General features: G+C 38.2%; 1 protein-coding gene across 1 annotated transcript in view; it reads left to right on the top strand.

The window, feature by feature from the left end:
• The window catches only part of dnajc10 (DnaJ (Hsp40) homolog, subfamily C, member 10), a 35,814-nt gene that overhangs the window by 16,872 nt on the left and 6,446 nt on the right, over positions 1 to 12,496 (top strand). Inside the window, exons 11-18 of the mRNA XM_083536972.1 lie at positions 1,247 to 1,336; positions 2,099 to 2,209; positions 2,572 to 2,686; positions 2,999 to 3,126; positions 3,285 to 3,401; positions 7,707 to 7,808; positions 8,592 to 8,747; positions 9,916 to 10,049. Of these exons, the coding sequence (XP_083393098.1) occupies positions 1,247 to 1,336; positions 2,099 to 2,209; positions 2,572 to 2,686; positions 2,999 to 3,126; positions 3,285 to 3,401; positions 7,707 to 7,808; positions 8,592 to 8,747; positions 9,916 to 10,049 (953 nt within the window). The remainder of the gene's footprint in view (positions 1 to 1,246; positions 1,337 to 2,098; positions 2,210 to 2,571; positions 2,687 to 2,998; positions 3,127 to 3,284; positions 3,402 to 7,706; positions 7,809 to 8,591; positions 8,748 to 9,915; positions 10,050 to 12,496) is intronic.

Genomic DNA, 12,496 nt, shown 5'->3' with positions numbered 1-12,496 from the left:
TTGATTTGATTAGATTTTTTTTTAATAGTGTCCCACTGTGATTGTCGCTAAGGTGTCCATGTGTTCCTCACCCTGGTGTTCCTCACCCTGGTGTTCCTCACCCTGTTTCTCTCTCTGCTACCCCTTCATATCATCCCCCTTATTCTATAACTTCTTTTTCTTTGTATTCCTCCTGTTCTTCGTTCTTTAATTCTTTTTCACCTAGCTTATCTCCTCGGTCTCTTCCTCTTTTTTTTCGTAATCATCGTTTTTCATCATCTTTCCCTTTCTTAGTGGTTTTTCTTTATTATTATGGCTTTGTATGAAAGTGATTAAATCTAAAGTTAGGGGATGCCTTATTGATGCCATGCTGGGTGTATTGCGAGATCTTGTAACTGTTAATGTTAATAAAAAATGTTTTTACATTTTCTCTCTCTCTTTTTTTTTTTTTTTAATAATACAATTATTTTTTTTATTTGAATACAAAATTTCATTCATATTGGGGGGAAAAAAGGGGAAAAAAATCTATTTTAACAAACAGAATGAAAACTACAGAATTTTTTGATAGATAGATGCAATTTTTATATATATATATAACTCTTTTTAAGGTCCCCTGGTGGTCTAGTGGTTAAGATGCAGCGCTCCCACCGCTGCGACCCGGGTTCGATTCCCGGTCAGGGAACCATCCCCAGCCACTCTTAGTGCCGGTCCCAAGCCCGGATAAATTGGGGAGGGTTGCGTTAGGAAGGGCATCCAGCGTAAAACATGTGCCAAATCAAACGTGCGGAGGATCCGCTGTGGCGACCCCTAATGGGAGAAGCCAAAAGAAAGTTTATATATAACTCTTTTTGTCACAGCAATCATTAAATATTTATCTCTTTTTACCATTTCTAGGTTATTTTACTAGAAATTAAGGTTTTACTGTCAAAAGGTTTTTACATATTTAGAAATATCCTGTATATGTATTCTTTTCCAATAGCCTTTATTAACGTAGCTTTCCCAGAAAACATGGTAATGGTCTTGTTTTGGTTTCCACAGTTTCTCCAACGAAACAGTCACTTCCTATTTTTCTACATCCAGACATACATACGAAGTCCACATCCTGCTCAGCATCAGTCCATGTCAATACACACACACTGTTTTTTTTTTTTAGGTTTTTTTGCGAATGATTAGGTATAGACGGTTCACTATAGTGTCATTCATCTCTTCACTAGATAAATGTTGTTTCCACACCCTCACTTTAAATTCTAGGATTGTCTTGTTTCAGTTTCTGAAGACTCTAGATGCCAGAGAGATCTATACCCAGGTGTTGCAGCACATGCCTGACCTGGAGATTCTCACAGAGCACAACTTTGAGGTAAGGATCAGAGCACGAACCCTTTCAGTTTAACTCGATAACAGCTACTTGAGCTCATCTTAGTTCGTTCGTTCTAGCGTGCATGCTCAGTGTCCACATTTACATGTTTTTGCAGGGTTTTCACAACTTTAACCACAGCGAGGATGTTTGGTTTCTTTCGAATGCGCCAACAATAAGAGGAAACAAAACGCACAGCGACGCACTGAGTGAATTGGCATTATTCTTTTGTGAAACTGACTTATATCAGAGATCAGAGGCATGCATGATCAAACCGCCTATTTTTGAGTTTTCATAGAAGAATTTGCTCAAGACACCTGATGCCTCCTTGACACTCATACAGGCTTGTTAAATTTCCCGGTCCAGATTTATTCCTGCTTTGCTTTTGTGATAACCTCTCTAACCTCTGTGGGGATTTATCATCATTGAGCTATGAGGGCGTTAGTGAGGTCAGGTCTTATGGTTGGGTGAGGAGTTTCAGTGACAGGTCATCTGGGCAGACCACTCAGGGGCAGTCTACCATCTTGGTTAATCATGTCTTTGTTGTCAAGCTGGAACACATTAAAGCTTAAATTCAAGGGGAAGGAAATCTCAATGCCTACCGCATACAAAATGCATTACAGATGTAACGAATGTATTAATCACTAAATCATAGCCGAAGCAAAACCACACAGTGTTGTTCATATTCCGGACTCTAGGAAACATTTACGTTTGTAGACTGGGACTACACACACTAATTGTCCTTTTATCTGAACGTAATTCCAGGAGAAACTCGCTCGGCACCGCTGGCTCATCAGTTTTACCTTCGGGGAGAAGAACACGGCGACCTACGAGTACAAGAAGCTCAGCGCTCGGCTCATAGACTACCACATACAGGTTAAGGCTTGTTTTAATCGAACGGAGCATTTCTACAGATCTAAGAGTAAGAAAATAAACAGAGGACATGATTCAGATCTTATAGTCACCATCGGCTGAGAATTCACGAGGTATAAACTGCTAATCAGACTGATATTAGCCAAGCTCAAATCCATATGTACTGTATTTTCAGCCATGCTGTGGTGTAGTAATGTTCTAAAGACCTGGATTTTGGCTAATTAATATACAGTGTACTTGTTTTAATCTTCAGGTTTTTATTAAGTAATTTTCGTACAGTAACATTCTGACCGTGTTTCGTTATTTCACGTATGTAATGCATAGTGTATATATAATCTATATATATATTTGTAATGATTGTGCAGGTGGGAAAGGTGGACTGCATGTCCGAAGCAGATCTATGCGCTTCCCTCTACATCCAAAAGCCGTGCGTGGCCGTTTTTAAAGGCCTCGGCATCCACAACTTCGAGATCCACCACGGTGAGTTCAAAGACCTGACACTCCCACGTCTGTCCCATGTCTGTGCCTTGGAGGAGTGTGTGAGGTTGAAGAAAAAAATGCCCCTGTACTGATTCAGTGATTAATATTTGCATGAATTGTATGCGTTTGTGTTTTTTTTTCTTTTTTTTTTCTTTTTCATTTGTCAAAAATATTTTTAAGAGTTTCAACAGAAAACGAATTTATAAAAAAAAATAAAAAATAAAAAAAAGCCTCAGTACATAAGTAAACAAATGATTTTATTTTTTTAAATAGTTATTTACGTTAATATTTTTGCGAACATTTTGTCCTCAGGGAAAGACGCTCTCTATAACATTGTGGCATTCGCAAAAGAGAGCGTGAGCGCCCACGTTACCACCCTACGGCCAGAGAATTTCCCCCGGGACGAGAAAGAGCCTTGGCTTGTGGACTTTTTTGCCCCTGTGAGTCTTATTTTCTAAATATATAGTATAATCCTATATACTAGTGCACTAGTGCAAACACAAAACCCATTGGCATCCTTACAGGTTGTGCCCTGACGAGATTTGGATGAACATGCACCTGGATTAAAGTGTTTATAAAGTGTGTTTGCGTGTTCTAGTGGTGTCCCCCGTGTCGCGCGCTGCTTCCCGAGCTCAGAAAAGCCTCCGTACAGCTTCACGGTCAGATGAAGTTCGGCACTCTGGACTGCACCATACACACAGGACTGTGCAACATGGTGAGCTGCAAGACTTTACTCATACCTCAGTGCTGATTGACCTCACACGATCATTTATTCCTATTCGAGGTAATGCACATGACATTGTTCCCCGTGTACACTGGACTTGGAAATACCCAAAATATGATATTAAAGTGGCAGATTGTCACAAATCTGGAAACTGGTGTAGGAATTACAGCACTGTATGTGTGGATCAGACCGAAAGTCATTGGGTTTTTTGCTGATCAGCTGTTCTATGGTCAGGTGGACGTTCTTCCCTCGTTCTATCATCTCCAGATAAACAGATAATGCTCTGGAGTTGATTTTAAGGGGGCATTTACTTTTAAAATCTGTTTTTTTTATTTTTTTTTATACCAACCACGCAAGTCCACACTAAATTTGACCTGTTTTGAATCTAATGATTTTCATTTTCAAATACTATCAGGTGTGGCCTTTGGAATGAAAACTGCACCCTTTGTGGAAAACATCCATTAAAGAGATGTGAAAAAAATAATATTAAAAAATAAATAAATAAACCACCAGCAACAATAGAAAAGATCATATAAAACAACTGCGGTGAATGATGAAACAATTATTTCCTTGATAAAGAAAAAAAAAAAAAAGACATTCACACAAATCTGCCAGATGAACAACGTGCTCCATAAGGTAGGCGTGTTTTTGTCAAAGTCAACAGTAAAGCGAACAGTCAGATGGTTTACCACAAGATTTATCCATCGATAAGTCACAAAAACAGGAAGACGAGTCTAGAGTTTGACAGAAACGTCTAGAAACACAGTTATGGACCAGTCCTATGGATTAATGCACTAATATCAACCTGTATTTGAGCGATGGGAGTATGGAGAAGGCAAGGAGCTGCTTACGATCCAAAGCATACAACTTCATTTTATGGCATTTGTGGCACAGCTGCTGATGGAAGTGGTTCCTTGTATTTACTGATGATATGATTGTTATAGAATACACTAGGATAAACACTGTTTTATATGCTTTAAAAGGCATTAGTCAGTGCGTTTACAGTGCCTGAAGCTCACTCAACCAAAGACTTTTTTAAGACAAGGAAGTGGACTTTTCTGCAATGGCCATGATAATCACCTGGCAAGAATCCAGTTGAGTTTGCAAGTAGGAAGTTAAGACAGCTGCAGTAAAGGCCTTGCAGAATGGTGAAGAAACACAGCATTTTTAGGCAGTCGGTTTGCAACCAAGTGTTTTAAATTACAATTGAATTTAATGTCCTCTGCTTTCGTCCCCTTCAAACTATATAACGTAATAATATATATATACTAGCTGAAAGTACCCGTGCTTCGCTACGGAAGGCAGAACGCTAAGCAATATGGCAATAAGCAGTAGGCACTGAGCAGGACTGGATGATCAGAGATCAGAACGTAACGTCAACAAATAACGTACTACCCCTTTGTAGTACTGATACAGGGCAAACTACTTTGAAAATCATTTTTATCGTGCATCTAACATATAATAAGAAACAATGTAGTAAGTTTCATGAGGATCCGTACTGTTATTTCGAAGAGTTTACAATGTGTGAGAAATCGCGTTTTTCGCGAGTTAGCCGCGATCCAGGGCGAATTTTTCAAAACCCTTTCTTAGTGAGCACCTAAGACCCAAGAGGAAGGTATGTTCCAAATTTCATTGCAATCCGTTCAGTGGTTTTTGAGATTTCGTGATGAGTGAGTCAGTCAGTGGTATTTGAGCTTTATATATAGAGATAAAAAAGTGCATCATATACTTATAGTAAATTAGCATAAACTTATTATAAATATGAATAAATATTTCTACTTCAGAGCCTGTTTGCTATGTTAGATAGCTTAAAGTGATTATGTATTTTTTTCATTATTATTATTATTATTTTATTCACACATCATTATTCAGGTTCCCTGGTGGTCTAGTGGTTAGGATGCGACACTCTCACCGCTGCGGCCCGGGTTCGATCCCCGGTCAGGGAACCATCCCCAGCCACTCTGAGTGCCGGTCCCAAGCCTGGATAAATGTGGAGGGTTGCGTTAGGAAAGGCATCCAGCGTAAAAACATGTGCCAAATCAAACATGCGGAGGATCCGCTGTGGCAATCCCTAATGGGAGAAGCCGAAAGGAAGTTTATTCACACATCATTATTCGGTGATGTTACTTGTTCAGAAAACAATGTAGATTCTTTCCCTGTTTAAAGGTTTAAGCAGCAACCAAGTGGAATTTAATTTTTGTGCATTCTCAGCCTTTTATTCTCATCTACCTCCACCTGAGAGGTGATAAAAGATTTTTACCTGATAGGTAGAATAAACCTGTTATTGTAAGATTGGTTTTTATTGGGTTTTTGCACGAGTATACAAGCTTTATGCACTTTTCTTTTTCCCAGATGACTGCGTGTAAGATCATTCTAATTAAATCACCTTGTGTAAAGTATTTCCCGCAAATGTAGATTTCATAAATTTGCATCTGATACGCTCGGCTTTGCTTTTTCATTCGAGGATGCAAGCAAAAACCACAAAAAGCCGGAAACCCAGATTTTTTTTTCCACCTTTCTTTCTGCTTGAAAAGTCACACTTTTTGTGCACACAAACAGCTGTACACACTGCATGTTTTTTTTTTTTTTTCTTTTCTTTTCTCAAAGGGGTGGTCTTCAGGTGGTCACGATGAACGTTCTCATACTCGCACAAAACCCGACTCACCTGCCAGAAGCATTTCCTACAGTGTACATTTCTACGTGTAGTTACGAATATATAAACAAGTACTCTACGTGTTGTGCAGATCTGGGTTGTAGATAAATTAGCCAGCTAGCTAGCTGCTTCCTGAAGACTCTAATACTGAGCAAAATCACCGATAACCATCAGGTACAAAAACAAAAGGTGAGGTGATTAGGTTAGGCCACTTTCCAAAAGTCTTGAAACGAAAGCATTCGCTTTTTAAGTTTTGTTTTTAATAATCGATGTCGTGCCGTTCGGGAAAGCCACATCCTGATAATAAGGCAATAATACGGAGGAAAAGTAATGCGTGACAGCGAGCAACCTATCGAGGAACCAAAGGGAAAGCATCCTTGTCTGAGTGACACCACATAGCGTGATTTAGAAAACGCTACTCTTCTTAAATTGTGTACCATAAAGTCTGAATGTGAGAATCTACAAATTCAATTGAAGTTTCTTTCTAAACGCAATTTTACAGAAGCTTATTGTAAGTGCATGTGAACCTGGGATGGCTGTAGCAAGGAAAATCTCTCTTAGATGTTATGAGGAAGAAACCTTGAGAGGAACCAGACTTAAAAGGGGAACCCGTCCTCATCTAATTAATATCAAGAGTGTGGTTAATAAATCATTAAAACATTACAAACACGTGAAAGTGAGAAATATCTTGAGCACTGAAGTGTGTGATTTTGAGTAATGTTCTTTCTCCAGTCTTCTACAGACAGTTAGTGTTGTGGAACCACTCCTGAGCAACTCCTAAATTAGCTCATCAACCAACATGAAATGCATACACCAAAAATAAATGGCAGTCGGAATTGGATCAGCGGTAAAACAACAAATTATATGAAATCATTCGTGATCTTTCATATTTATTAAACGCTGGGATCAAGATATTTACACACAATGGCGGATGGGACACTTAAAACTAGGGTTGTTTTCCAGGCTGGAAACATTTTCGATGGGAATTAAAAGGAAAATATGGGAATGAACAGGAATTAATAGGAATAAACTGTGAATTTTCAAAATTGTAGCCTATAATACTTAAATGTTATCAGGAAAAAACCTTAAATATAATTTTCTGTATCCCGCTGACAAAATAATGGCAAAAAAAAAAGTCCATCTTGGAGAGTATTTATGTAAATTATATAACATAAATTAATGTTTAATTAATTAATTAATTAATAAACACTGACTGAGCAGATATTTGAGATGATAAAAAAAAAAAAAATACTCTTATGCTCATCCAGCCTGCATTTATTTGATCGAAAATACAGAAAAGAACAGTAATATTGTGAAATATATATTAATAAATATCTATAAATGTTCTTACAGTTAAATCCAAGTCAAATGTCATTTTTTAAATCTGAGTTAATTTGCATGCATGTCGGCTTATGACCAAGCAAATGGTTCATATTTTATGTTTGTATATAATACGGTTTATATACATTTTCCCAAATTTCTAATGAATGCCCACAAATTCCTGGAAAGTTTCCAACTTGGTATATTTCCTGAGTATATTTTCCTTATTTACCTAGGTATATTTAAAGAAGAAAATTCCCCGAAATGTTCATCTGTTGACATCTTCTAACGATTACATACTTGTTTTTCCTCCTGTTTTGCAGTACAACATTAATGCCTATCCAACCACCGTTATCTTCAACAAATCCAGCATCCATGAGTATGAGGGGCACCATTCAGCGGATGGCATTCTAGAGTTCATCGAGGTGAGACAACACTAGAGGTGGTTAAGGCACTGGTTTAAGGCGTTGGACTTTGGATCTGAACGTCGTGAGTTTACATCCTGGACCCCTGAGCATGGCCCTTAACCCTATAGCTGCTTAGTTGTATAAAACTTTTTTTTACCAGGAGCTAAAAATTTTTGACTTTTGGGTTGCCAGGTACCCTGAATAATCATATGGCAGACTCATTGCAGTTAAAGGACTGGTCTGATTATACTGATCGAAATGTTTGTTTTCAATACACAAGCAGAATGAAGCACCTGTATAGTGTAGTGTAAAGTTGTACACATTTTCTTTCAAATATCTTATTTCACCATGAAACGTGCGACTATTGTCCACTACCTGACTTTACATGTACAACCTCCCATAGCTACATGTTTCACTATTTGAAAGGTTTTCATTTTAAACTTTAACCATTAGAACCTTTTAAAATTTAAATGGTTTGATTTTTAAGTCAATAAAACAAACCAAAAAGACAAAGTTTATCCCTGAGCTTTAATCTTTAATTATTATTGATCTTTTTTGTTGTTTGTTCTTTTTTTTTGTTTGTTTTTTTGTTTTTTGTTTTTTTTTTATAAAAAAGTGTCTCATCTAGTGTCGGAAACCACAAAGGGAACCCGTGTGCATTGCAGAACAACTCAGCACAGGCTGAAGCAAGCGGCTGTGTGACCTAAGCATGATTCAGACCGTGACGCATGATTTGAGGGAAAGTGGTGGTTTTCCGTTCCCTTTCCTTATGCAATCGCTTTTGCTCATTATGGGTTTCAGGACCTGGTTAACCCTGCGGTGGTCATGTTGGACCCAGACTCTTTTCAGCAGTTGGTGAAGAGGAGGAAGCACACGGAAACATGGATGGTGGACTTCTATGCACCGTGGTGTGGCCCATGCCAGGCATTGCTCCCTGAGTTGAGGAGAATGGCTCGGGTAACTGATTTATATACAGATTGCAAAAAAAAAAACATTTTTTTACATTTAATTTGATATAACGACCAACACAATTCAAGCTAAAAGAATATTCGGAAAAAGACATTAACAAAAGGTTACCCAACCCTTTCATAATGAGGTTTGACATTATGAGAATTAACCAAACATTTACACTCATGATTAAAGGTATTTGTCATTCACTTCTGATCTGATTAACCCCAAATAAAGATGGTTTCTATAGGATTTTCTTCACCTTTTGCTGATTTCATCTACTTGATAAAACCATGGCCCCTGAAGAGCTAACATTGAGACTTGAAACACTATGCCATTTCCAACAAGTGGAGAAAATTATGGAGATAAAGTAGAAAAAACTATTGACAATAACCTAAACTGGAATCTCTTTTAGATATGAAAAGAAGCAGGAAACCCCCTTCAGCATTTTAGAAGCTGTAGGATCTTCAGGAATCTCAAATAACATTATCATACAGTATGACAATGTTATACCTTTAAATCTCTGCGCTACCCAAAAGCTCTTTGAAAACTCTTGGGAAAAACAAAAACAAAAAGTCTTGCCTAAATCACTCCAAAATCACATGACACAAGGTGTTAGTCTTATGCCCAAATAAGGTCTACAATGCTCTTATATTTCTAAAAGATATGTTTGGCACAAAATCCAGACTGCTTTCACCCAAAGCACCCATGCTCACAGTGAAGCACGGTGGCGGCAGCATCATGTATTTGGGGCTCTAGTCAAAACTAAGAGAAATTAAGAATAGCTTGAAATGCAATTCTAGTTTGCTTCCAAACTTGGGCTCCTGTTATACAGCAGAATTGGAAGAAAAGTGTCTCATCTTCCCGTAGGTCTTCCAAAAAAAGGTGTGGTTATGGGTTGAATAAAGATTTGACACTTAAATGATGGTTGCTAGGTCATATTAAGAATGGAAAAAGCTCCAAGATGATTGATCTTGGTTTCGTTTTAACGCATCACTTAATCTAAATACAGACACGAAACTGCTGTTCGACTGAGATTACAAACTAACCTTTTTTCCCCTGCTATTTTATGTAACATTTAACTTTTCAGTCGCTTTTTTTTTTCTTGTGTGCAATATTGATGTTTGTAGGATCTTGAACATTTTTTCTTTCACCCCCGAATTTCCAATGTGTATAGATGGTGAGCGGGATGATAAACGTGGGAACGGTGGACTGTCAGAAGTACCATTCGTTTTGCCAGAGCGAGAGCGTGCGGGCCTACCCAGAGATCCGGCTCTACCCACAAAACAGCAACCGCCGAGACCAATTCCAGTACGAGCATTAAATGTTACTATTACACTTCTCTACACACGTCACAACCATGTTGAGTAGAGATACACACAAAATATTATTCCAGTAAAACTAAAAGTGCTTCCTTTTATAAACTACACAAGAATTCGCCTTCAAATGTACTTAAGTATCCAAAGTACTATGATTTATTACGGCTATAATGTTCCTATTATCAGTTTTATCACAATTCTTAATCAACTCAGTTTACGTAAAACGACTGTTACTCTCAAAACAACAGTTTATTAATAGAATGATGTTAATGAGTCAAACACTGATTGATATCTATTATAATGATCATGAGCCCAAAACCCTCTTTTCAACTACTTCAAAAAAAAAAGGTCATGCAAATGAGGTCACGCGTGTTGCAGGAAGTTCGAGTCAGGAGTTTCTTCATCGTTGATTCCTCTCTAAATGTTCTGCTTGCTGTTGAACTGATGCTGAACTGTATATTGGTGTAAGAAGATACCACCAAGCGCCAATCAAAACAAGTTCAAAACGGAGCACTTGCTCGACCCTGATTGGTGGATTGCTGCGTGATTTAACAGTTAAGTTTTTATCCTCGTAATTAAAAAAGGATTTTGCAAAATGCGAAAAATTAAACTTTAAATTGTAGTGAGGTCAAAAAGTCTCCAGAAAACGGAAATATTTCAGTAATATACAGATGCGTGGAAAAAGTGACTTAAATACAGTAACGGATTACATTTACTTTGTTACTGTTCCACTGCCGGTCACAACCATGCAATCAATTAAGAGCATTATACAGGTAGTCCCTGAGTTACGATGGTTCGATTTAGGATTTTTTGATCTTATGACAAAATATTTAAAGGCAAACGTAGCAGCATATATATGTGCTACCAAGATGAACATATCTCCCGCCTTGTGGGATGATTTCCTCACAACAGCGGTCGAAAGAGTTCAGTTGTCTCGGTGTTAAAGCGCGTATCCTTTAGTTTTTTTTGCCGTTTCAGAGCTTTAGCATTTGTATTTATTTTTCCAGTTTTATCAGTGTCAAGTCAAGTAGGCTTTATAGTGATTTCAACCATATACAGTGCAGTACACAGTGAAACAAAACAAGGACCAAAGTGCTACAGCAAACCACATAAATGAACAAGAGGGAACACAAGCGACACAGAATTTTAAACTAACAACATTTTAGTGCAAATGGGGGGAGGAGGGGGAAGACACCAAACCACAGGAGACAAGGAAAAACAAACACAGTAGCGCCAACAACAGCAAACAGTGCAAACAGCAGTTTGTACAAAAACAGTGTCTGTTACTTGTACCATACCTACTCACAGGGATCTGAGCTTTCTAGAGGAGCTGCTTTATGAACGGCACTGTACAGAATAAGAGCTTCGTATTGTGACAGTTTTTTGTTCCATGCTACGTTCCTCTTTTAACGTCTCGGGTAGCGGGTGGAACATGCTCGTTTTTGTGACGGTATCTGGAAGAAACGAGGCGGTGTATAATACAAGAATCGTCAACAGGACTCTATACACGTTAAGATAAGGGATCACTGGAAGGGAACAGCTCAGTTGTGAAACTTCAGTAACGCACCAATGAATAGAAAGCGCACCTGCGATTGTAGAAGACGGAAGGGAGAGAAAGAGAAACATGATCTATCAAAATTTCACCTCAAATCACAGTACAAGCTTTTACACACTACTTCGAACCCTTCCTATTTCATCTAAATGTATTCTAGCACTTCAACCCTAAACATGACCATATGCCTTACACCAGCATGAATACGGACTTATAACACTCTTCTACGCTCGTCAATACAGAGAAATACTATACTGTGCACTTTTCAAGTAGAAATGGGCTTCCTAGGCCACCGTGGGCATTCGTAAACACATTATAGCTGCTTTATTGTGTTCCTTTCAAGTAGCAACAAAGTTCTGAGACCATTATATGCATTTGTAAATGAATTCCTATATCATCTTACACATCACATGACCCCCAGAGCTGGTGGGAGGTTGCTGATGGTGTTATAATGCTTCATCATTTGTGATGTTTCACTCAGGGACAGCTCTGCAGACGTCTGCCTGCGTCCGTGTACTTTGCACGAAAAATCAGTCATAACCTTTTGTTTTATACTCGTTCCCCTTTTTGTTTTTGTTTTTTTTAACACTGTACAACTTCTGTAAGATATATAACAACCTTAAGAAACCTGAAACCCTTTTAATCTCGGTGGTTAAGGTGTTAGACCTTCGGTCGGAAAGCTGCGAGTTCAAATTCCAAGCAATTCTTATTTTTATTGCGTTTTTGGACAAAACAGCTTTGCGGATTTAAATGGGCCGTGACTTTGAATTTTAGAGTCATAAATTTGTCCCTAAATATGTTTGTCCCCAGTGAGTGAGCCAGAGACGACCGTGTTGAGGGAAAACCCCCTGAGATGGAATGCATAAGAAACCTCGAGAGGAACCAGA

Source organism: Silurus aristotelis (genome assembly GCF_946808225.1).
Source record: "Silurus aristotelis genome assembly, chromosome: 3".
Taxonomy (NCBI): Eukaryota; Metazoa; Chordata; class Actinopteri; order Siluriformes; family Siluridae; genus Silurus; species Silurus aristotelis.
Note: the sequence above shows the minus strand (reverse complement) of the source record. Positions and strands in the feature narration are given on the sequence as shown.